The sequence below is a fragment of the Haliotis cracherodii genome, unplaced genomic scaffold (assembly GCF_022045235.1).
Source record: "Haliotis cracherodii isolate W230 unplaced genomic scaffold, xgHalCrac1.p SCAF_1, whole genome shotgun sequence".
NCBI classification, from domain to species: Eukaryota; Metazoa; Mollusca; class Gastropoda; order Lepetellida; family Haliotidae; genus Haliotis; species Haliotis cracherodii.
Genome location: NW_027266264.1, coordinates 20,385,631 through 20,411,472, shown reverse-complemented (window position 1 = coordinate 20,411,472; position 25,842 = coordinate 20,385,631). Strand labels below are relative to the sequence as shown.

Genomic DNA, 25,842 nt, shown 5'->3' with positions numbered 1-25,842 from the left:
ATTGCTTGAAATCACAGATCACATATACACACACACACAAGACATATGTTACTGCTTGAAATCATGGATAATATATCCACACACCAGACATATCTGACTACTTAAAATCACAGATTATATACACAGTCCAGACATATCTGATTGCTTGAAATCACAGATAATATGTACACTCCAGACATATCTGACTGCTTGAAATCACGGATTATATATGCACACAGCAGACATATATGACTGCTTGAAATCACAGCTAATATACACACAGACAAGTTATATGTGATTGCTGAAAATCACAGATAATATACACGCACAAGACATATGTGACTGCTTGAAATCACAGATAATATATACACAAACCTGACATATGTGACTGCTTGAAACCACAGATAATATATACACACACATCAGACATATGTGACTGCTTGAAATCACAGATAATATATAAACACACACGACATATGTGACTGCTTGAAATCACAGATACTATACACACACCAGAGTGAGTGAGTGACTGCTTGAAATCACAGATAATATATACACACACCAGACATATGTGACTGCTTGAAATCACAGCCAATATACACACACACACAAGACATATGTGACTGCTTGAAATCACGATTAATATATACACACATCAGACATATCTGACTGCTTGAAATCACAGATAATAAACACACACCAGACATATGTGACTGCTTGAAATCACAGATAATATATACACATACACCAGACATATGTCACTGCTTGAAATCACAGATAATATACACACACCAGACATATCTGACTGCTTGAAATCACATAAATAATATATACACTCCAGACATATCTGACTGCTGGAAATCACAGATAATATATACACACACACCCGACATATCTGACTGCTTGAAATCATTAATATATTCAGTCTGAGAAATGAAAAAACGCCTTATAGGATCTCTCCGTAGTCGCTACATTTGGCAAACCGCTCATTAACACATCGTCGACCATCCTCGTACAGAAACACGCACGGAACAGAAACAATACGCCAATTAATGCTAATGACAAAACACTAATCTGCGGCGCAAAACGACATTTATTATACATTGTCAGATACAATTGTACTAATACACTTATGATGAGTTGTATTTAACTAATGTGTATGGCCCAATGCGCTACCTGCAGAAAACATAGTTTTACTGCTTAAACCAACTCCCTAATATTTTGTTTATTTGTTTGTTAACGCCACACACAGCAGTATTCCAGCTACATGACGGCGGTCTGTAAATAATCGAGTCTGGTGATTGACATCATGAGCACCGATCTACTCATGAGTTACGGTGACATTCATCAGCCAGGTCAGCTAGCCTGACCACCCGATCGCGTCAGTCGCCTCTTACGGCACTCATGGGATGCTGAAGACCAATTCTAACCCGGATCGTCACGATTCGACTCCTTGATAAATCACATAAAAGAAACATTATTGTGTGTAAGAGCTTCGGCTCAATACAGAGTTACACAGCAGTACATTCAACATCCATAACTTTTGAGGACGCCATTTCTTAGAATTTATAGCTCGTGTTTTAATGGAAACGCCACGTTAACGTTTAGTATTTTATGGATGAAAGAGGTGCAGGTTTTATAGTTGATACCGGAAGGGAGTATGTACATTTTTATTATATCTCCAAACACCAAATACTGTGAAACGTGTAACAGAAAGTGCATATACTTATATTTAGAAATGTCCTCAATGGATAAACCGGCAGATGTGATAAAACCAATCTAAAACCTGCTCGAGAGTGTGTTAATACGAGATATTGACTTTGATTCCTCCACAGCTTTAAACCCACCAAGATGTCCAGCACACGCACCAAGAAGTCCAAACGGACTCGAACCCAGCGCTACACGTCCAATGTGTTCGCCATGTTTGACCAAGCACAGATCCAGGAGTTCAAGGTAGGCAAGGGGCCAGACAGTTGGGATTTTGTTGAACAAATGAATCTAGTAACTTCTTTAAGTGGCGGGGGCAAGGGTGGCCAAGTCGTCTAAGGCGCCCAGATTCGCTGTGCAGAGTTGCATCCCTTGGGCACGCCAGAAACCTATGATTGTGGTTCGAATCCCGGTTCGCCCCGATTATGTTTCTAGGTTTGTCAGCACTATACCCTTGCTCATGGGTTTTACCGAAGTGGTAAACGTCTGAGACCTGCAACACTTCGGGCTTTCCTCCCACATTAAGCTGACACGCCGCGATATAACTGGAATACTGTTAAAAGCGGCGTTAAACCCATTTCACTCACTCTTTAAGTAGCATTGAGGATAGTAGATAGTTCTATGGATGCACAACTTCTTTTTTGCAATTTCAAGTGCGACGTTTCGGAGTAGATACTAACAACGTCATCAAGCAAGTGCTATCACCATAAGAACTTGTTCAAATAAATCTAGTCCTAAAAACAACAATTAAAGTTCCCGCGACAAAAATATATTGCTTGAATAAAATTGTATAGTAAACTATGGTTATAACGAACTCAAAGGGACAACTGTTTTCAGTTCTTAATAACCGTAGTTCGTTATAAACATATATACAGCATACAACAAATGGCCTGGACTAAAACATGTGTTCGCTATATCGGTAAGTTCGTTATAAGCGTGCTCGTTATAAACGGAGTTTAGTGTATGTCTTAAAATGCTAATTGAAATCATTCTGTCGCAGCAAATCGTCCATCACGCCTGTCCCCAATAGAGAGGTTGTATCGTGGACAGTTAACAAACAAATTACATTACATTGAAGCGCACGTACAATTCATAGTCTGTCTTACAGACCCTGATACAAATATATATCAAATACAGTCCATGTAAGTCTATAATGTTTGGCAAGTCTAGATCACTGCAGTATCTGAAAATGAAGAGAGTCACTGGGCTCCTTTTTATTATATTTTTATTAAGACTGAACAACTGTTTTTTTTATGTACGATATGTTCATTTCAGAGACTGGATTTTAGTCTATTACAATTCAATGCACAAACCCGTAGGCCTCTCGAATTAAAAGTGCCGGCTCCTCATACAACTCTCCCCTACTTCAGCAATGAAAGGCTCTTACGCGTTATTATCTTCTCAACCTTAGTTCAGAGGCTTTCTAGTCATGTAAGCTTATAAGAAGTTCAATAACATCATGACAATAAATGGTTTGTTATGATCATAAATATGGAAGCGACGATCCCAGTACTCAATAAATATGTAATAAATAATTACTTTCATACAGTTCTGGGGGCACGGGTGGTACTGTCGTCTTAGGCGCCATAATTTGCTGTGCAGATTTGCGCCCACTGGGCACGCCAGAAACTTTTGATTGTGTGTTCGAATCCCGTTTGCCCCGATTATGCTTCAAGGTTTCTCAGAACGACACCAATGCTCGTGGTAAACATCTAAGACCTGCATCACTTAGGGCTTTCCTCCCCTATTAAGCCGACATACTGTGATAAAACTAGAAAATTATTTAAAGCGGCGTTAAACCCGCTCACTCGGTCGGACAGTACTAGCATAGTGTGACATTCGTCCAGTGAGACACTTTAGTTTTAGGGGAAATAGCACGAACACCTGTTGTTATCAGCAGAAGGAATAATCCTCATACCATACCCAATTTCAGTCTATCTTATACTACTAATTCATCTTGTAATGCTAAGGCAACATTTAACGTTACTATGTAATAACGTCTCAAAACATAAATTGTGTATCTGTAAACTATATTATGTCTGATGCTCAGTGGGACGGCGAGGTAGTTCGTAGGTCAAGACGTTCATTTTTTTACCCTAGAGTCTCGGGATCGATTGCCCACATGAATACAATGTTCGTAGCCCATTTCCGGTGTCTCCCTGTTTCTCATTCACGCCACCCCCTGTTAACTGTTGTGTTCATTCCACGTGTAGGAGGCCTTCAACATGATCGACCAGAACCGGGATGGTTACATTGACAAGGACGACCTTCTGGAGATGCTCACGTCCCTCGGGAAAGACCCCTCCGATAATGACCTTGACGTCATGATCAACATGGCGCCGGGGCCTATCAACTTTACCATGTTCCTCACGCTGTTCGGAGAGAGACTGAACGGTACAGATCCTGAAGACGTCATTAAAAACGCATTCGCTTGCTTTGATGAAAAGAATGCAGGTGAGGGTCTATGCGGAGGATGCATATTATATATGACTAATGTTGAACTTGATATTGGTTCTGATTGGTTACATTTGAACAACACCTCTAGTAATAGAGATAGTTGTATAGGAAACAGTAATTGATATCAAAGAGATCCATTCCCCTTGTGCAATTGGCTGTCAAACAGTCTCACATGTTTGTTGTTTAACGCCGAACTCAGCAACAACTCCACTATATGACTGCGACCAGACAAAGTAGTGATTGATATTACGTGCAATGCCACACACGCCTTCGGGCTGCGATATCACATCAACCAAGTCACCGAGTCTGACCACTCAGTCCATGTGCTTGCAGGCGCCTCTTACGACAACAGTAGGATGCGAAATATATCTATCCCCACCCGGAAACTCCTTGGGGTTCACCCAATGGACATTCAATTATATCTTCAAGACTTAGTTCATTTCTTCGTTTATCCTTACTTCATGTATTATATCCATAGAAACAATTGAAACGTTTGTATGTCGAAATACTCGAACCACAACCCCAGGCCAGATATACAATGAAACCCTGTTTATCAAGGCCCTGCTAGTCTGGAAACCTTGGATCCCGGGTGATTATTGCTGGAAATGCCTATATATGTAAATGATATTTGGACATTAATCTATGGCCATCATTCGTGACATTTGTTCATCGGCAATTTCACCAGCAAAACTATGAGCTATTAATGCACATGAAATGGTAACGTTTGTTGTTACATGAATTGGTAAAGTTTATTCTTATATGAAATGGTAAAGTTAATTTTTACATGAAATGGTAAACTTTGTTCTTACATGAAATGAAAAAGTTTATTGTTACATGTAATGATAAAGTTTTTTGTGACATAAACTGGTAACGTCGATTATTTTACACATATTTTATATATAGAATCCTTGTTTGCCTCTTCAACATCCAAATCTGGAGAACGTGTACTGTCCATCATAGATTAACCATTATAATTTAATTTTTAATACTTTTGATAACTGCCCAATTGCAACTGTATATTTTTACTCTTCGATTTGTAAGACTATACCCTTGCAATCATACGAATCCGATTTTATCTTCATACTCATATGAAAAATGAAGGACCCGTGAAGATTCCGGGGTAGAATAGGTCTTCAGCAACCCGTGCTTGCCGTAAAAGGCGACTATGCTTGTCGTAAAAGGCGACTAACGGGATCGTGTGGTTAGGCTCGCTGACTTGGTTGATGCATGTCATCGTTCCCAATTGCGTGGATCGATGCTCATGATATTTATCACTGGATTGTCTGGTCCAGACTCGATTATTTACAGATCGCCGTCATATAGCTGGAATATTGCTGAGTGCGGTGTTAAACAACAAACCAACCAACCAAAGAAAAATGAAAAGTAACTGCACACAAGGCTGCTCGATGTCATAACTTAAAACAAATGATTACACGAGTTGTCTCCCCTAGGCTACATTCCGGAGGAGTATCTGCGCGAATGCCTGACAACAATGGGCGACAGATGGACTGACGACATGGTGGACGATCTCCTGCACGGCGCCCCGATCACCGACGGCAGATTCGACTACGCTGAGTTCACCCGAATGCTCAAACATGGTGCCAAGGAGAAAGATGAAGATGAGGTTGCGGACGAACCAATCGAATCCTCAGCCCTCACCAAAGCTAAAGCATGATGACTGTGATTCTCTGTGCGCGGGTGTGTTTGAGCGTATGTTCCATGTTTGTGAGACTTTTAAACATGGTCCATGTGCTATGAGGTCCTCGTTCTATTGGCGTGATTCCACTGTGTCACGAATTAATATTTATCAGTAGCGTAATGTGTTTAGTGCATTCTTTGTTTAGGAGAGTGAACATTTTTCAGGGTTTGAGTATATCCGACACCTGCTTCAAATTATGCTTACAACTTTCCCTTTGCAATGTCACTTCCGAGAGGCAAAATCTAGGACAGACATTATTTGGTTGTGATGTCGCGTTTTGATAACAGGGTAACGAGAGTGATATCTTTACATGCATTATGTATACATTTGCTTGCAATTTAATTCCATATTTTATTGTTTTTCTAGTTCTGAAAAATTATGTCTACTTGACAAAATTGAAATATCGCTTAATGCTGGAAATACTTTTAGTCTGCTTAGATGACACTATAGTCAGAGTACGAAAATCGGTAAGAAGGTACATGTAATTTTTGTCTTTTTAAGGGATAAATATCATGGGTATCTCGTCTGTGACCTGTGACATTTGTAATTTTTACTCGTGGTTGTGCCAGATGTCAACATATACAGGCCAGTCGAGACAAATATGCCCTTCGTTTTCTTAATGCATATTAGTAGTTAGGATATCATATCACCCGTGTGTTCTGTAGCTATATCTGTTGTGATATCCCCTTTCGCACAAGATTCCCTTGCTATACCTCACTGCACCATGCTATTGGTTGCGTTTTGTCGATATGTTTTGATTATAGGTTTTCATATTTGTCATTATGTATTGGTTTCATTTTTTACGAATAAGATTATGTTTATGTTTTGCACCGCATTCACGACCCAATGGTGACCGATGCATTCACCATACGTTGTAACAGTGTTATTTTATTGTTTTTAAGCCGTTTAAATCAGTTTCAGATTTTACATTGAACTAGACTTATATCATTTGCAATTTAGTTTACTCAATAATAGTCCTTGGTGTGAAGCCTTTTATTTCATTATTCCTACATTGTTTCTGGGTGTGAAAGTTACTTAAATGTGATGTACAATGAAACAATGAAACGCTCGCTTGATAATGAAATGTGGGAGAACATGTCTCACAATCTCATTAAAATCAGATCTTTGTTCTCTCTACCGCTAAACAAAGATCTGAGGACATCCCATTAGGGGTCACGTCAGAACGACCTTTCATCCGACCAATCAGAGCGTTGCTTACCAGATCATGAAAGTGACAGTCGGAATGTGATTTCTAATCATGCAGCCTCGAAAACTTTAAAACGGGATATTCCGAACGATAGTTACGGGCGTGTGTTAAGACTGAATCTAGACAATCTAGACCATATATTAGCCATTCGAGGATGTTTTTTTGTTCACGTTTCAAACTTTTAATCGAGACTTTGTCAAAATATGTTTCGCCAATTTGAAATTAGTGCCGTAAAGCACGAGAAAGCTGCCTTCTGATTGGCAAATGTCGACTTCTTGTCAGTAATTCCATTGGTCGGTCCGAGTTCGCAAAAGGTCGGTCTGACGTGACCCGTAATGGGATGTCCTCAGATCTTTGTTTAGCGGCAGCGAGAACTAAGATCTGATTTCAATGAGATTGACATGTCTCATGAATTCTGAGGGTAATTTGTAAAATAATAGTCAGTGGAGATGTTCCCGGTCGCCCCATTTTTCTGATCCGTCACCCATACACCTTTACACGTGCATCGTTCTTGTGTACGCCACCTAGCCATGACGAACATCTCCAAATAAAGTACAGAAACCTCGAAACGCCTGAGTTTGTGTTATGTGCTAATGTGTGCATGAGAAGTAGCGACAGGTGGTTGGTTGTATGACGTAAGCGATATCTGTGCAGATCCAAATGCGTTTTAACAATCAGGTATTTTGTATAACCTTTTTGTTTTGTTTAACGCCGCATTCAGCTATGTGACGGCGGTCTGTAAGTAATCGACTTTTGACAATCCAGTGATTGACTTCATGAGCAACGATCCATGCAATTGGAATACGATGACACGCGTCAACCAAGTCAGCGAGCCCGACTTACGATAAGCACAGTCGCCTTTTACGGCAAGCATGGGTTTCTGAAGACCTATTCTACGCCGGATCTTCACGGGTATTACACCATCCAGTACTGTCTGTGTTGTCTGTTTAGTACCTTTCTTGCTTCTCGTTGACAGTGGCAGTTATACCATGTGTGAGTACTGTTTCTAGCAGGGGTAATGGTTGCAATTTGGTATTCATTTTCTGACATGTCAGAAATGTTTCACAAGCTGATGATGCCAAACACGTACACCACGCATGGTCAAGATCCGATTCTGTTTATTTCACTACATGAAATCAATTATTTCAATTCCATATTAACCAAAGGAATCTCTGCAAAATGCAGAGTTCGTGGTACAATTCTGAATACATATCCGGGGGCACGGGTGGCCAAGTCGTCTAAGGCGCCGCGATTCGCTGTGCAGAGTTGCGTCCCTTGGACACGCCAGAAACCTATGGTTGCGGGTTTATGTTTCTAGGTTTGTCAGCACCATACCCGTGCTCGTGGGTTTCACCGAAGCGGTAAATGTCTGGGACCTGCATCTCTTCGGGCGTTCCTCCCACATTAAGCTGACATGCCGTGATCTAACTGGAATACTCTTAAAAACGGCGTTAAATGCAACTCACTCACACTGAATACATGTCCAACTGTCTGTCTGATTCACTGAGAAGTATTTGCAGTCAGCCGTAAACAAAAGGGCCCTTAGCTCCTCTTGTCTCATCGGGGGGCACGGGAGGGGGGGGGGGGAGTCGTCTAAGGCGCCGCGATTCGCTGTGCAGATATGCGTCCCTTGGACACCCTAGAAACCTATGATTGTGGGTTCGAATCCCGGTTCGCCCCGATTATGTTCCTAGGTTTGTCAGCACTATACCCGTGCTCGTGGGTTTCACCGAAGTGGTAAACGTTTGGGACCTGCATCACTTCGGGCTTTCCTCCCACATAAAGCTGACACGCCGTGATATAACTGGAATACTGTTAAAAGCGGCGTTAAACCCAACTCACTCACTCACTTTATATTATTTTATAGGTCTATTGAGATGGCATTATTTCATGATTAAAAATAACAAGGTAAGAAACACAGAAATGGGAAACAAATCAATGTCAGTCATCCCATCATCCACGCATTCTGAAATCCGAACGTGCTTTCACTGCCGGAATATTTTTATTATCAAACTATGACGATCAAGGGTATTTTAAACAAAGGCAAAAGTGAGCGTGGCTCACTAATACCCCCGACCCGTCTTGTGTGTCAGTAGTTTCAAATGAAATAATGGATAGGGTTAGGGTTTGAAAAATTCATAAAAAAATGGAAAATTAATACTCCAAATGACACATATTATATGTACTAAGTTTGAGATGAATCCACAGAATAGTTTAAGAGAAATCGCGCGGACAATGATTTCGGACGAACGGACAGACGGACGGACGGAACCTTGGTATAACTATATACCCCCGACCTAAAAGGTCGGGGGTATAAAAAACCATCGACATCCGATGAGCTTCCATCGTTCTTGTTGTTAGTTTGTTTAGGTTGAAGAAATTAATTACCATGCGACCTTTGTAATATCGACATATTCAAATATCACCAGTGACACAGATCCTCAGATTGTGGAAAATGGTTATATTCTATAACACGATCTGATTCACATCATATACAAGTAAAGACCTCACTGAATATGGTCTTATTTATATGAGGGAAAGGATATTGCTTAACATGATATGAACATAAAGTGAGAAGATAAAAATTGCGTTAATTGCTGTTATAAAAGCGTTTCTGAAACATAAAAAGCACCGACTCTAACCGATGATAGTCCCACCAATGTCATCAAGTGAACAACACGTGGCCACGGCCAACACCCCTTGTTCGCCAGTAAACTTATCTTCACCATTCATGGCACTGCACCATTCTCCCTTAGCCTGCGTCCCTAGAAAACAGATGAACAGACAGGGCTAGGATATATGGAATACCTAAACATAACAGATTGGTCATGTTTAATTAGCAGTTGTATGAAGAGATACTCATTCTGTGTTTTCAATGTGGAGCTATGTTATGTGTAGATGAAAACATAGAATGTGGAACCAAACGCGCTATGTGTGCTTCCAATATTAAATCCAAGGCAGTTGATTTTACAGATGCAATATTAGATCTTCATTGAAAACAAAGTATGATTTATATTTCCATTCTACCCGAACAAAATACAACGCCAAAATCTTTGCTTTTAAGGATTATAGTGAGTAAAGTAGCGTAGGTTGATAATAGTGTTTTGAGTGGGTTGCCGAATTGAAGGAATCACAGCCAATACGACGTTACTGTGTGCGATGGTGAAGAGCCAATTTCAGTTATATATCTTATTCTTGAAGTATACTCCATAAGTGAACTTGTCCACTACAATAATACTTTCAGCATTCACGAAACTCGGCATTTTGTAACCTACATGGGGACAAAGGCGGAAGTGAAATCAGCTGTTTCAATAAGAGATAGCATTGTAATTTGAAAACTCTCGCTGACTTTTCGAAATCGAGGTTTATTTCAAAAGTCACGGAAAGTAAATGATAATATTCATAATAATGATATAGAAATTTGTTTTTCCGTGCTTTCAGGATTTGATTCATAATCAGTGTGGTATCAGTGTGGTATCCATGGCAGTGAATCTTCATGGCTTGGTAAATAGGATGATTAATAGTAGTAGTATGGTTAATATTATATGATACTCAAGTTTCTAATAGAAAAATTACCCCCAATATATGCGCCCGCTGACTTTCCAAAGTCGGCTCGCACGCTACAGCCAAACAGCACAGTTCCCGCATCACAAGCTACAGATGCCTTCTCTCCCTTCTGGAGACTGCTTGGTTTGGACACCAGCGTCTTACAGGACAGTTTGGGGGCAGTACAACAGGCAGCATAAGACCAGGTACCTTCATTTAAAGTTATATTCTGTTAGATTTTGCTATTGTTTGGCTGGATACAGGTCTTGTAGTGATGTCTCACATAAAACGTGCGTACTTTAAACCGGCCAAAATTTTTTAAATAAATATGATTATCCTGATTATGTTAGTTGAAATGATGTTGTGTAAAACACTTTCAGATATGTTCAGGTTTTCTTTCTCAAACGTAAATACGTTGCAGATAACATTGTTAAGCACTTCGTTTCTTGTTATTATAAAGGGCATTAAAATTACTTACTGGTTCCATAATATTACACTGACCTACAGTAGTGCCTTCATTTGAGGCAACACATCCCTTTTGATTGTCCGATGGGAAGGATCCTAACATCTCAGAGTCCCATGTCCAGGCCGTACAGCCTAAACGAGAGGGAGTAATCCAATCAATGCTGTTAATAGATAATATACCATTGACAATTTACATGAGCAGTTCAGTCGAACCCCCTTGTCTCGAACTCATGGGGACTTATCCGGGGTTGGAAACGTCCGATTCAACCTTTTCTGACTCAGTTGGGTCCATACGTAACCTCGGCTTCTCCCGTCTACACACAACGATTAAGGACGTCTACATGAACGCGAACTAATTATGCAAATACATTGCGTAGTTACAACACATTAACAAACATAATCCTTATTCACACTTATTTCAGTGGGTTATTCAAATACGAATCCGTCTTTCCTGTATCTTAAACTTCACGTATTTTTCTCTGTGGGGATTCAGTGGTATAATATGTCTCAAGTACCTCGTGTGTTTTGTTAGTTGTGAAGTGTTAGTTGTTAAGTGGTCACACGTGCACCATGGAAGCAGTGTTGTATTATCTCTGCCATGATAAGATGTAATATGCAAATATAGTGCTGACTGCTGTGCCCTTTCATTGACTAACTCAAGAAGACTGTCAACTCACCTGTGGCAATTTCGGAGTTCAAACAAGTTGTTTCAACTCTTGCATCCACAGACTTGTCAGATGGTCCTGATCCTCTGTAGGTACACTTGATGTTCTTCGTCTTACAGCATCGTGCAATAGCCTGGAGACCTGTATACGATTACATATTTATGAAGAATGGACCTGCCAGCTTTTCTTCAAAACATACAGTCGCTTAAGGTAAAAAAGCCATTCCTACTCATTTGTAGTAATATTTAATATTCATAAAGTTTTGGATTAATCATGATAATATTGTAAATAAAAGCGACAAACCCAAACCCTCTCCATAATTTGTTTGAAAAGGGTATGGCATAAACTCATTCATAGTGCAAGTAAGTTAATATACAAAGGGCATAAATTACTGACGTCTCTCTATATTAAACATGGACTGAAAATTTAATCGTCATGAAAAGAGAATGTTACCGCACACGCAAACATATTGCTTAAGGAACTATCACAAAGATATAGTTTCAGTTTCCTTCTTCATACCATCGATTCCTTTAAGTCAGCCCAATACGTTAGTTGCTATTCTATCGCCATATCAGCCATAAAGAGTTTACAAGTATAAGTTTATATTAAAATTGGAAGCGCGACAAAACCCTTTTCATAATCATATGACGCCCATTGCATAATTCCGACTATATTATAAGCATACGTTTACAACAAATAGTGATGACACCCGGTGTTCGCGAAAAGATGAGCGTTTCCTGAACTACCGTTGGCACTCGTCACAAATACACGCAATTTCAATTCTAAAATAGCCTCTTTTTGAAAGCTTTACTGTGGTCTTGAATGTTGTAACCCTGATCAAAGAACTTTTGAGCAATTCATATGGCGTGCTTTGAATATCATGCTCACCTTCTATTGATCGCCAACCATTTACCGCTTTACAAGCCACCCGACCATGTTTAACCTCAATTTCCTCGCCATCACGATACCACTCTCCATCCTGAAGAAAACTTATATTATTCTTGAGGTTTACTACTGTTTTCAATTTCTTAAACAACGAGTACTCGAGTAAAACCCGAAACACTTAGTAAAATATCCCTTTACATTTTCCCAAACAGAGGACTAATAAACATTATGTTAACTTTCTGCGAAGGAACATATTGCGAGTAATTATTTTGGTTTCTTGGTTGAATTTTGTAAACGAAGAAATAACACATAACACCAGTTTGATAATGGTGCGCATTGTTTTTCAATTGAATGAAGAAAGGCGACTAACGGGATCGGGTGGTTAGGTTCGCTGACTTGGTTGATGCATGTCATCGTATCCGAAATTACGTGGCTCGATGATCATGATGTCAATCACCGGATTCTCTGGTCCAGACTTATTTACAGACCGCCGTCACATAGTGGGTATATTGCTGAGTGTGGCGTTAAACAACAAATATACAAACAAACAAACAATAATCGGGATAAAAAAATAATAATTTTGACACAACCCAACCTTGAATTTTGTATAATGTATCTCACCTTACAATCCAAATGTGGGCAGAAAGGGTGAAGTTACGCTTAGAAGACCTCCTTTGTAAAACTAAAGTACACAGAAAAAATATCGTCGGCATAATTAGAAAAAAAAACCCATTCAATCCATCAGTCGTACATATTTGTGAGTGAGTTGGGTTTAATGCTGTATGGATCAGTGGTTTAAATATATCAAGGCCTAAACATATTGATGATAAGTACCTGATGATAACCTGAACAGCCGGTCATCACTTCATCACGCTCGCAGTAAGCATAAGTAGGCTTGTCATCGCCGACGTCAGACACTGCGGACCAGCGGGTGACGCACTGAATGTCGGTGTTATTAGCATCTGATGACATGTGACCAACAATATGTTCGTTGTTATGGGAGACTTGGATAGCATGTGTCACGTGCACGAATGGATCAATAGTTGTTGGGGGTGTCACTTGATCTGAAACGTTCAGGAATAATGTCCAGCTAAACATGTTACCCTTCGTCTGGCATTAGTTTTGGATTTATAAAAGTAATTTCCAGACAAAAGCTCAGACTTTTGATGCCTGTCAGCTGGGGATTAAAGAAATTGAGATTGCATGAACTTTCAAAAATGACGAAAATTTTGGCCTCCATGAAAATGAATGAGCATATCCACTCTTTCCCATCCCATCTTCCTGAAATGTAAAATGTTGATGCTTTATTTCATCAAACTAAGTATATTTAAATCATGATATACTGGGGCTGGTCAAAAAGTTCCTAGTCTAACGAACAAACCCATCAATTATATTATGCAAGTCTTTTTAATTATATTTTTCAACATAATCTGCCTTCTTTTCTATATATTTCTCATATCGATCGTGAACGTTTCCAATGCCAGTCAGGAAGAAATTTTCCTGAAATACCCATTCACGGCAGCTTTGAGGTCATCGTTTTCGTCCTGACGCTTTCCACGAAAGTGTTCAGGAGTATGGAGGGTAGGGAAGTTCTTCGAACCCACTTTGTCGCACAGCAGCAAGTCGAGAGGCGTGAGAAGAGGGATTGTCGTGAAAGAGTAGAACTCAAGCAGTCAGCATTCCTCGACACTTTTCTGTGACAGACTCACTCATGCGATGACACAAATATAAGGCACCGATTATCGTCTTTTGTCTTTCTAAGTAATCAACAAGGATCAACAAGGATCACACCCTTTGCACCCTAGAATAACTTTCTTCACTGGTCTTGGAAGACTTGAATTTCTCTGGCGCCGGAGAATTGGAATGGTGCCAGCCTTAAACATAGCTGCCAAATGTTTAACCGTGGAATATCTAGGGCACCTATCCCAATACACTTGTGACATGTGGTCAAGAATTTCTTGGGGAGTGCTTTTCTCCTGATGACTGCTCGGTACGCGGTCTTTTCCATCGCTGTGTCTATTTGAACCCCTATCACGTTCACTTTGTTATGGCCTAAAAGTTAAAAGTTAGTCAGTTTTAGAACTTTTTGACCAGCCCTCGTATAGGACCTATAGGACCAAAAGTCTCATACGGCCATCGCCACTGATGTCCAGGTTGAGTGTGGCATCTCCCTTCCCCAGGTGGAATTCCTGGTACATAACGGGCTTCCCCTTGTTGGTTACTACAATGTCATAGTCCCCATGGAAGCCATTCACGGAGAAGGACGATCCATCTGAGAGATTCTTAGCTACATGTGTTGACCATTCCTTCTTGACCAGATCAAAGTAACGTTGACCAGCAGCGTTCACCTGCAAGCATATACAATTTTTTTTCAGTGTGAATCTTCTTTCTGTCCAGTGTCAGTTGTATGATATTATGAGTGAGTGAGTTGGGTTTGACTCCGCTTTGTATGATGTAATGAAGTATTTCAACAAAGGAATTATAATTTGGTTTTATAGATTTTAGTTTTTGAGTGAGTAAGGTTTTACATCGTTTTTATCAATATTTCAGCAACGTTATTGGTCTGGACACAAGCTTCTCAGTTACATTGTATACATCCAATCGAACGTTGGTCTTCCGCATGACGGGTTAACTGCCTGGCTACCCTGGCAGTCGTTATGGTTTTCGCATTGGTACAATGTATGAATCACCAGCTGTTTCGTAGTGTTAACTGCACTGGGCGGTGATGTGTGGTCGTTAGATACTTTATCAGAAGGCCTGTTCATTAATCAGTGTATTCTATTTATCCCAATTTTGCCTTTGCCCCTGTGTTTCAATGTTTCTATACTGACATTTTATTGTAAGCTGTTGTCTGAAATTTGGTCAATCAATAATTGTTTCGTCATTTATTCACATTATACTATAAGAACTAATAACTGTTTATAAGCAGTGGGTTAGCCTAGTGGTTAAAGCCTCAGCTCGTCACACCGAAGGGTTCGATTCCCGACATGGGTACATGCCTGATGTCCCCTGCCGTGATATTTCTTGAATATTACTAAAAGCGGCGTAAAACAATATTCACGCAGCCATTGGCAATGTTAGTAAATGTTTAAAAGAAAATGTAAGAATGTCATTCGTGCCCTTTTTCTCTTGGTGTTTCTAAACCTCAGACGCCAAACAATGTAACTGCACATCTGTGTACTGTCTGATACTGCTTGTCGCGAATTTCGCCTGTAATTGTGAGTAATAAATCTGCGGCCATATGCAATTTATTGCCTGCTTCATGTTATGCTTGATATTATTTCATTCACACTTTACATGCAACTTATGTGCATCTAAAATTTACCTCAGTATCTGGACAATCAGTTATTGTAATAAAGTACTATGCTTAGTAGTTATATTATTTAAGAATATACTAAAAGCTCATGCTAATTAAGCTTACAAAGAAGTTATATCCATTGATGAGTGCGGCGTAAGGGCTTTTCATTTGATGATCCCAGAATCCCCAGAATATGACGCCCTCCACTGCTGGGTGACTGAAGTAGGTTCTGAGAGCCCAGTCGTACCAGTCCGCCCGGACATTCTCGTCATGGTGCACCAGGTCCATCTCGGTGATCCACAGAGGCAGTCCAACAGATCCCAGGTTGTCCAAACGTCTCTGCAATATCATGTTGCAAATATTTTTATATCAGTGCTTCAAAGTTTAACATCAACGACAACAGTAATATAAACAACAACAACAACAGTGCGTTTGCTCAATCGCATTCCTATATATTGGTTTGTGTACATAGAGTTTATGGAAGCATAACCGGATGTCCATGAAGTAGTGATCCTTTTGAAGACCAGTGACGATCCGGCGTAGAATAGGTCTTCAGCAACCCATGGTTGCCGTAAACGGCGACTATACTTGTCGTAAGTCCCGACAAGCGGGAAGGGTGGTCAGGACTCGCTGACTTGGTCGATGCATGTTATCGTATCCCAATTGCGTGGATCGATGCTCAGTTATCAATCACTGGATTGTCTGGTCCAGACTAGATGATTTACAGACCGCCGTCGCATAGCTGGAATATTGCTGATTGCGGCGTTAAAAAGCCAACAACCAACCGATCCTTTGAAACGTGGAAGTTATGTTTGCCTTTTGACTGTTGAGTGGGACTGAATATTGACAGTAACTTAAACATAAGGGAGACAAGGCCTACTTTGAGAAGTGTTGGATCTGGAGGTGTGTAGTCTCTGAAGTGACTCTGGAGACCCAGGCCTCCCAGGCCAACATTAGCCTTTTTGAACTCTTTAGCCTGGGCAACGTAAGCCTGGAAATAAATATAACATATATAAGCAACAACAAAACTTTAAATTCTTCAACTACAGATTCTTGGTCGGCTTGCACGACTATATGGTAGATACTGAATATTTGCGTAATGGTGTTGTGGTCATGGTGATTATTATATGACATAAATCGCATAAATGATGTTTAGTGAACAGGTACATAGTAGGCCACCATCCTTATGTGAAGTCTACGAAATGTATTATCAACATACATCAGTGACGGCTCCCACAGCAACAACTTCGTAGTCATTGAGGAAGAGCTTGGGCACGGGATCAGCCTTGTGGACCATATCGTATATCTTCTCCGAGTACTGGGCATCGCCTGTTTTCTCTTCATATAACTGACCATGGAGAAGTTCGTTGTTCACGTCCCAGTGACCCAGTCTAATGCAAAATATAAGATATGAACTTAAATATATTGTTGTTTGAATCTTTTATATCCGTCCATTTTTCAAATCTAAATAGACATTTGAGTATAATTGGAATTACTTTTTCACCATGGCTATTCTAAACACGTCCATGACGATAGGTAGAGTTCACTTACTGTCCCTTTGTGATGCCGGTCATATATTTGACTCTCTCTGCAATGGCTGCTTTCAACATTGTCCCGTTCAAGGCTTCCACCCAACTGGGAGAGTGACCTTGAACTCCCCAGAACATGTTGTGTCCTCGAACTTTCATGCTGTAATGAATGAACTGTTATACATTTCCTGAACAAGTTATGTAATGCATTTGAATTATGGTGTAATAACAGTTTTATTTGTATTCCGTTAAATGTATCTGATGTTTGTCTACAAACACTGGTCGGCATTTGTATGATACGCACCCATGTTGCTTAAGCACCTTTACAGCATCTGTAGCAAATTTGTAGTCAGGTTTATCCTGAAAAAGATGTTTGACAACAATCATGTCTTATTAGACATAAAGTCACATTGTGTTTGCATTAATATTGTTATGTTATGGTAGTTACTTCGCGTGGTGTAAAATCAATAATAGCAAAAGTTTCGATTTCCTTTGCTGAATACACATTTCATAAAGATACTAACAGTATATACCTTGGTACCTCTGTTGTACTTCCACTTGAAGGATCCTGCTGTCACCCAGTTGAACATTGTATAGACAAAGTTTTGATACTCTTTGTAGTCGTCGCTTGTAATAAAGTCTTCATTTATTACTGACCCAAATCCAAACAGATGTCTTTTGTGGTCAATCTGTAAATCAGAGAAGTTCTTACAAATGTCTTAAAGTACGTATGCCACCACACAAATTCAACAACTAGGAAAGTACAATTGAATTTTTCTCTTGTGGGACATAGGGGGCACGGGTGGCCCCGGCGTCTATGCGCCGCGATTCGCTGTGCAGAGTTGCGTCCCTTGGACACGCCAGAAACCTAAGATTGTGGGTTCGAATCCCGGTTCGCCCCGATTATGTTTCTAGTTTTGTCAGCACCATACCCGTGCTCGTGGGTTTCACCGAAGTGGTAAACGTCTGAGACCTGCATCCCTGCGGGCTTTCCTCTCACATTAAGCTGACACACAGCGATATAACTGTAATACTGTTAAAAGCGGCTTTAATCCCAACTCACTCACTCTTGTGGGATATCGTATGTGCTAACGACCATGACAAGTGTCCCATAGTTTTATACAAAGAGGCTATATATTTATATCATATTTAAAACATATGTAGTCTAAGTGCATTCTGTATGGATGTCATTCCCATTATCCATTATGAACAGAATTATCAATTTTATGTCTCACCTTAATTTCAATATCAGCAGGGTTGAATGAAGATGAATGCGTAACTCTGTAAAACACGACGATCCACATACATTACACATATATCTTCGTGCATGGCACTAACGAAATAGGAAAAAGAGGAATGAGTTATATTGTAACACACAGTATGAATTACAGTTTTGTCTTAACGTACACATAATATCAAAAATACTAATAGGTTGCTGGATCTTGATTATTCGTTACGTTATATATATATTTCATATTTTACTGACAACATGTACTTCGTGAAACACATCTTTTGCTTCAGGCCACTTTGTGAAATTTGGCCTATTTATTTAACAGTACTAGTGTGTCTGTAAAGTGTCTTGAGATAGTTGCAATTGTTTTACAATTGTTCCGTAAAGATATGGAACCATTTATTATGAACTGACATTTAAGTTTAATTACCATATGCTAAAATTCGAAAACCTTTAAAAGTCACATGAAGTGCCAACATGACTACAGGGAGTTTCTCGTTATAACGCATCATCAAATAAGTTCTACATGGAGTGAATATAGGGTATGACGAAAGAATCATTACATGGATTATTACAAAGGCCACGGTCTGTCTAGTTTGTCCGGGGCGAAACGTAGTCCACATATGATAATTCGTAGGCAATAAAAAGGCAGCCCTACTGAATATTGATGTTATTTTTCCTAATCTTTTGTATCCTGGCATCTGCTTCGGCCTTCCAGCTCATGTCCTCGTCCACCGTCTGGAGAGAAGCGTCGTCAACGATGAAGTCGATTCCTGGATCTGGGCCTTGGAAGTACAGGTGGGCCTTGCTGGTGTCTGGTGGTGTATGGCGTATAAATATACAAAATATATTCAAGTACATGTATACATCAATATGAAGAGCTTTATCAATGGATAGATCGATGCCTAAAAAATCAGAGTTACAAAACACTCTCCACAAGACAGGAGGGATGACTTCAACGTCCTATAGTCAACGTTTCCAATATGTCGAGCAAAATTCAAGCAGCTCCAGCCCTCGGTGTCTGCAAGTCTCAACTTTTGAGGTACAATCGAACATGCTCTTTCTCCCAAGACTTCAAATACAATTCTTGTTCACAAGTGGTTTGATCAAGGTTACAACATTCAATGACTCAGTAAAGCATTTCCAAATACAAATCTGACGCATCAATGACAAAAATTATGTCAAATGCAAATCCCTATTTTGACGTGTACCATATGTAACCGTGTTGTTTAAGGCGAACAGCTGACTTTGCATGTGTTTGTGACGGATGCCACTTGTGTAGCAGGATACGCTTAGCTTAACGCGAACACCTAGTATCATCACCGTTTGATAGTGATTCATAAACACATGCTCGTGATATAATCGGAATCGGACAATCAACTCTGTTTTTGGCAGAGATGGAAAGGGTTTTGTCTCTTTTATCTATTATTATAACAGTAACAGCACAAAAGTTAGTTCAACCTTTTCTCACAATGAACAGCTGTAATACCCTGTCCTTTCTCAACATGAAACGAAATAGGGAGAACAACCCAGCCCGGTTAACCCACAAGGGGCATTCAATGAAGCCTCTCCCCCAAAGTATTCATATTGTTGTCCCCTTCAGTGATGAATTCAAGGACAACTTATAATTATTGTATTTTAGGACATGTAAAACAGGACATTTGGACCACTTTCAAATCGTATGGTCATAATAGTTTTAGGATATTGGTCCATTATGATATTAAATTGGATTGCGTTAATAGAACCAATGTGTATGCTAAAGAAATGGACATATCCATTGAACTACTGGATACAGAATGGATACAGAATGTTAAGTGTGTTGACATGGAAAGTAAAGAAATGGACATATCCCTTGAACTACTGGATACAGAATGGACAGCCTCTTCAGTAACCTTATAACATCTCATTATAGTTGGATAGCGATCAAAATAGGATAAAGACTAAACCTGAAAATATGGCACGATAAGAAACACCAAACATGGCGCAAATGATTCTGTCAGTTCAGCACATGTGTAGTGACTAAAGAATTATTGTAGGCATTCAAAAAGTGTCTTTGGTTTGACGTGCTCATGTGTAAATCACCAGGCTTCCCAAAAAGGCAAATAGAATGTCATATGTTAAATATTTGTATTGATTTGGCTTACTTCTAACTGGAGCGGTGAAATCCCCGTCTAGATTGGACCATCCATTGGCAGACTGAACAAATGGATGTCGGGCGATGCTGTAATATTCTGTTTTACCTGTGTGTGACAACAATCATCATTGGGTTAGGACATACAGTATCTCGTTGCATAAAACTGTTAATATTTACAGAATATAAATTCAAGTTGTTCATAAAAATCGCGAAAACCTGGTGTTGCCACTGATTTCAGTGAACCAGTCATATAACTGTTTGGTGAAACCTTCGAGCACAGGTATGGTGCTGACGAACCCAGGAATATAATCAGGGCGAATCCGGGATTAGAACCCAAGATGATATGTTTCCGGTATGCCCACGGGGAATCAACACTGCACAGCTAATTGCAGTACCTTAGAAAAATAAAAACACTCGTGGTAAAATAGTGAGAACAGAGACAGTTAAATCTTGTTATAGTACACACCGTCATCAGCCCATGTATATGCAATGGTGATCTTGATGGCCTGGAACAACGTCCCTGGGTGATCATTCAGCTGTTTAACACTGGAAGTATAGGCATAGCGGCCACCAGGCTGTATGGGAACATCCTGCCCAGGGCCTTGGTAGGACTGTGTTCTGAAACGAATATTACTAATTTGCTATATACTTTATATATGTGTTGATGTCGATGATAAACAACGATCCCAGCAAGCATTTTTGCATATGTATGATCTTGAAAACTATTATCACTATATCGTACATAATAAGATAGTCTGGTTAACACTGAACAGAAACACATCGACATACATTTACATCAAGCTGTGACCTGTTTAGGTAATTTCACTTCTAGACCAGCATGAAACAACGGTTGTAGTTTTCGACCAGTAACATATACAACCTGATTAATAAACTAAATGGGACCCACACCTAATAATTGATTATCTGTCCGTATGTTTGTTGATGTAATGCTTATGGAGTGTCATGTGGGATCAGTAGGGAGTCCAGATTCTTTGTATCTTTACATGGCTTTCGTTGGTATTTTTAACTTCTATATTTTATCTTTGTGTTTTAAAATAATACACTGGTTCAGGGCCGCCTTTAACTTGAGGAGAGATTTCCATTATATTGATATGGTGGTTTTAAACAATGATCACATTTTAGCACAACTGATTTGCTTTTTGTATTCATTTACAACCATGTTAAGGCGGAAAAAGAAAAGGGTATTTTAAATAATGAGGGGGAGTAAGGACACGTTTTTTTCCACTGGACATGTACAATTTTGAAGTTGCAGTAAACATACGAAATATTATCTTGAAAATGATCAAACATGTTCAAATGTAAGACGAGCTTTTCTTTCTTTCACCTACAGTAAACTACTTTTATAACGAACACGCTTATAACGAACTGACCGATATAACGAACTTATTTTTAGTCCCGACTATTTGGTGTATAAATGCTGTTTATATGCTTATAACGAACTACGGTTATTACGAACTAAAATTAGTGGTCCCTTCGAGTTCGTTATAACCGTAGTTTACTGTACTTGCAATTTATGGACATCGAGCATGCTGAACTATATCACAATGACTGATGTTTGTGAACGTTTTAAACCTAAAAGAGAAATCTTTTTATCTACAACTGCTATGAATATCGACTGAGGTCGAAGAGTTGCTCATATTCAACCAGTCCTCTAAAACAGCCCTTTTGACATCTTACCTAATGAAGTCCTTAACATGAATGGGTGAATATTAGCTAACTTTACTTTCAAAATGATTTGGAAAAGGTTCATCATTTCTGAATTTATGCATATCTGGGTCCCTGTCCTGTACCTTATCTTCTCCTAACATGAAATGAAATAGGGTGAACAACCCTGCTCGGGTAACCCACAATGAGAATTCAATGAAGCCTCTTCTCAAATGTGTTCATTTAGTTCAGAGAAGACTTCAAGGACTACTGGTAATTATAGTAGATAAGGACAACGTAAAACAGGGCATTTTGGACTACTCCTAAATCGTATGGTTATGATATTTATTATATCCCATTATTTTTATATTTGATACGTGTGTGTATGTGATAAGATACAAAGATCTTGTGACGTCAAGATAAACAGATGACTTCTGTGTTACTTTACCTTCCGGATACTTTGACAGCATGAGTTCCTCCATGGACGTCATCGGTGATACTAACAAGGTTGAAGCCCCATCCTCCCCAGTTGCCCGACAGATCTGGACTCTCGAATCCTGGGTTTTTCAGCAACTCGAGTCCAAATGCACGCTGGGCAATAAGCAGAACAAGGACACTGCCTCGAACCATGGCTGCAGCCCAACAAGTGTGACAAACTGACTGGACCTAAATGAGACGAATATGTACACCTGTCTTATCTTATCCAACATTTTCAAGACATACAAACACACGTCTTATTCGATGACCTGCAGTAGAGGTTCGAGTATCTAAGGTGGAAAATAGACTTTTGAAATCTTCGTGTTTGTAAATGTTTGATGCGCTATTTGAATTCATGGGCTATGAAACGTATTTTGGTATGGCCAATGATATTACATGTCATAATACTTAGTTTATAACTAAGAAAAGAAAACATGACTAATAATGTATCGATACAGGAATTATACTGTGATATGGATGTCATTTTCGAAAGGATTTCAAGCTGTAATATAGGCGTAAAAAGGCCACACTGGTAACACAAACCTTGAGGCAGTACATGTCACATTAACAGCACAACTCCATTGCAAGAAAATCATCCAGCCGCACGTTGTTCACATTATGCACAATGTAAGCGTCATCCTTCAACACGACAATGCAAGAAGCATTCACCACGTGTATTAATAGCATTCCCGTGGCACCACAATGTACAGGGCCTCCCGTGGCACCCTTAATCGCCAGATCTAAACCTAGTAGAGCACCTACATGTATGGGACGAGTGGGATCGCCGAGTACGACACAGATAATGAAACAGCAGCACATGCTCGACGTGGCGAGCTGGTTAACATGACCCAACGTGTGATGCATACTTATTTCATGTGGATACACGAGATACGGAGTTCCCGTGACACTGATCTTTGACTTTTTTCCTTGGGAACATTGGTAAATTTCACCGTCGTTTAACAAATGAAGCAGCATCAGCCTTGAGTATTGTAATAGCTTACTCAGCGGTATCAAAGGCGAACATGCAAAAACAACGGCCACTACAAAACACTGCAGCTCATATTGCTACTCGGTCACCTAAGTCAGCTCACGTACCTTGCGAGGCTTTGAGTAAATGTAAGAGTGGTTGTTAAAATCATGTCAACAATTCAGTTCCGAAATATCTCTTAGATTTGACTGAACTAAACAGTCAAGGTCACTGCCATAGTCAACAACAACAGTCGGTTGTACCCGAATGGGAACTGAAAACGTTTAGTTTCTTGTCATTAGATGTGCAAGCAGCATTAAAATGGAACTCTCTTCATGGGAACTATAATAAACAAAATAAGGTTATATTTAGAGAAACATTTCATATGTCTTGCATATTTGGAGGAGTGATTTTGATTTAACTGTATATTATTTCAGTTATAAACCACGGCATGGAAGTTTAACGTGAAGTCCTACCAAGGTCCCCAGCCACGTCAGTGGAACCTAGGAGTATGATGGGGACAAGCCAGGGCTGTACAGCTTTAAATCCCGCTCCCAGTATCAATATGCAAGTGCACACTTCTCATCACTTGGAGTTGCATGTATGACTGTTTTAATAATCATACAGATCACGTTTTGATAAATGCAACGAATTTATTAGCTGGACGTGTTCATAATTTCAAAGAAGTATTTTCGGTGAAACATATTTGTGTGACAGTATTTATAGATATATCTTGTGACAGCCAATGGAATGGTATAGTTGCTCAAAATATGAATAGTGTCAACTATGACGTGACCAGCAAACATACTGAACAAAATAAGTTAGGGATCATGCATGATTTTTTTTATGAAATTGTGTTCTCAGTCTTCACTACAAAAATATCTCCAAAAATATTCACGATCACTTTGTTCAGTATACTTGGAGATAAACATATTGTGTTTTCAATGTAGAGCTAGGTTCCCTGTAGATGTAACCGCGCTGAATATTGCAGTAACTGCATCTGTGCATTTTGTAACCTGTAATAATTTTGTAGATATAATTATTTAAATATGTCTACCGACAATGACTGAAAATATATAGTACTATTCTATGAATATTAGCTTCCGCGGTGATGCGGCCGTCAAACCAGCTGTTTCAGTCAGAGGGGGTTTATTGTGATTTAATAGCCTCTGAATGTGCAGTAGCCTTCAATGATTGATATCATGCAGGACTAACGTTTGACACTGAGAGAGTATACTACATGTACTTACATTAACTTAATATATATCTAGTTGAATACTGACAGTATCTATGCAATGCAAACATTTCGGCATTATGAAAGTTAAGATAAACTATAATAAACGAAGAGTTATGTCGTAGCATCGTGACAACATTATCGCCGCAGTTCTTACGCACTTGAACTTTCTGTTTCAAATGAGAATAGAGTACCCTCCCTTTGACCAAGCGGACACTCGCCGGAAATTTATTATTGTCAACCGAATCAACCCTACTTCGGAAATCGTAAATTGATATTGGAGGAAATCCCGAGATGATGCGGGTCTTTGACGTTTACCACTTTGATGAAACCCACGAGCACGGGTATGGTGCTGCCAAACTTAGAAACATGAGGGACAAAGCATGATTCGATAATCGGTTTCTGGCGTGCCCAAGGGACGCAACTCTGCAGAGGGAATTGCGGTGCCTTAGACGACTGGCCACCCGGGCTCCTATTAATTTGAACATTGGATGCGAAGAATGTGTAACTTGCCATAAACAATAATCTGCACTGTTCAGAGTATACGATTGTTTCTGTCGTATTATATAATGTGTATTGTACTGATTTGAACATGGACCAGTGACCAACTAACACTGCATAAAATAAATACTCAATAACGATACATCTTCCCGAGGCACGGGAGTTAACTGACTATAAAAGTCCACTTTCCACCCTT

The 25,842-nt window shown here is 39.6% G+C and overlaps 2 protein-coding genes across 2 annotated transcripts; one reads left to right on the top strand and one right to left on the bottom strand.

The window, feature by feature from the left end:
* Nucleotides 1-1,820: 1,820 nt before the first annotated feature.
* Nucleotides 1,821-7,145, top strand: LOC139461571 (myosin regulatory light chain 12A-like). The gene is made up of 3 exons (XM_071243053.1): nt 1,821-1,932; nt 3,900-4,140; nt 5,595-7,145. Exons 1-3 carry the CDS (start codon nt 1,831-1,833, stop codon nt 5,816-5,818), a joined length of 567 nt encoding a protein of 188 aa, XP_071099154.1. The 5' UTR covers nt 1,821-1,830; the 3' UTR covers nt 5,819-7,145.
* A 2,541-nt stretch (nt 7,146-9,686) lies between these two features.
* Nucleotides 9,687-23,502, bottom strand: LOC139461560 (uncharacterized). The gene is made up of 19 exons (XM_071243043.1): nt 23,488-23,502; nt 22,916-23,133; nt 21,269-21,420; nt 20,813-20,908; nt 19,327-19,483; nt 18,673-18,718; nt 17,971-18,126; nt 17,742-17,797; nt 17,460-17,597; nt 17,128-17,299; nt 16,789-16,899; nt 16,032-16,247; nt 14,742-14,958; nt 13,445-13,674; nt 12,614-12,704; nt 11,738-11,866; nt 11,097-11,192; nt 10,626-10,805; nt 9,687-9,814 (listed from the first exon to the last, which is right to left on the bottom strand). Exons 1-19 carry the CDS (start codon nt 23,500-23,502, stop codon nt 9,687-9,689), a joined length of 2,604 nt encoding a protein of 867 aa, XP_071099144.1.
* Between the last annotated feature and the right edge of the window lie 2,340 nt (nt 23,503-25,842).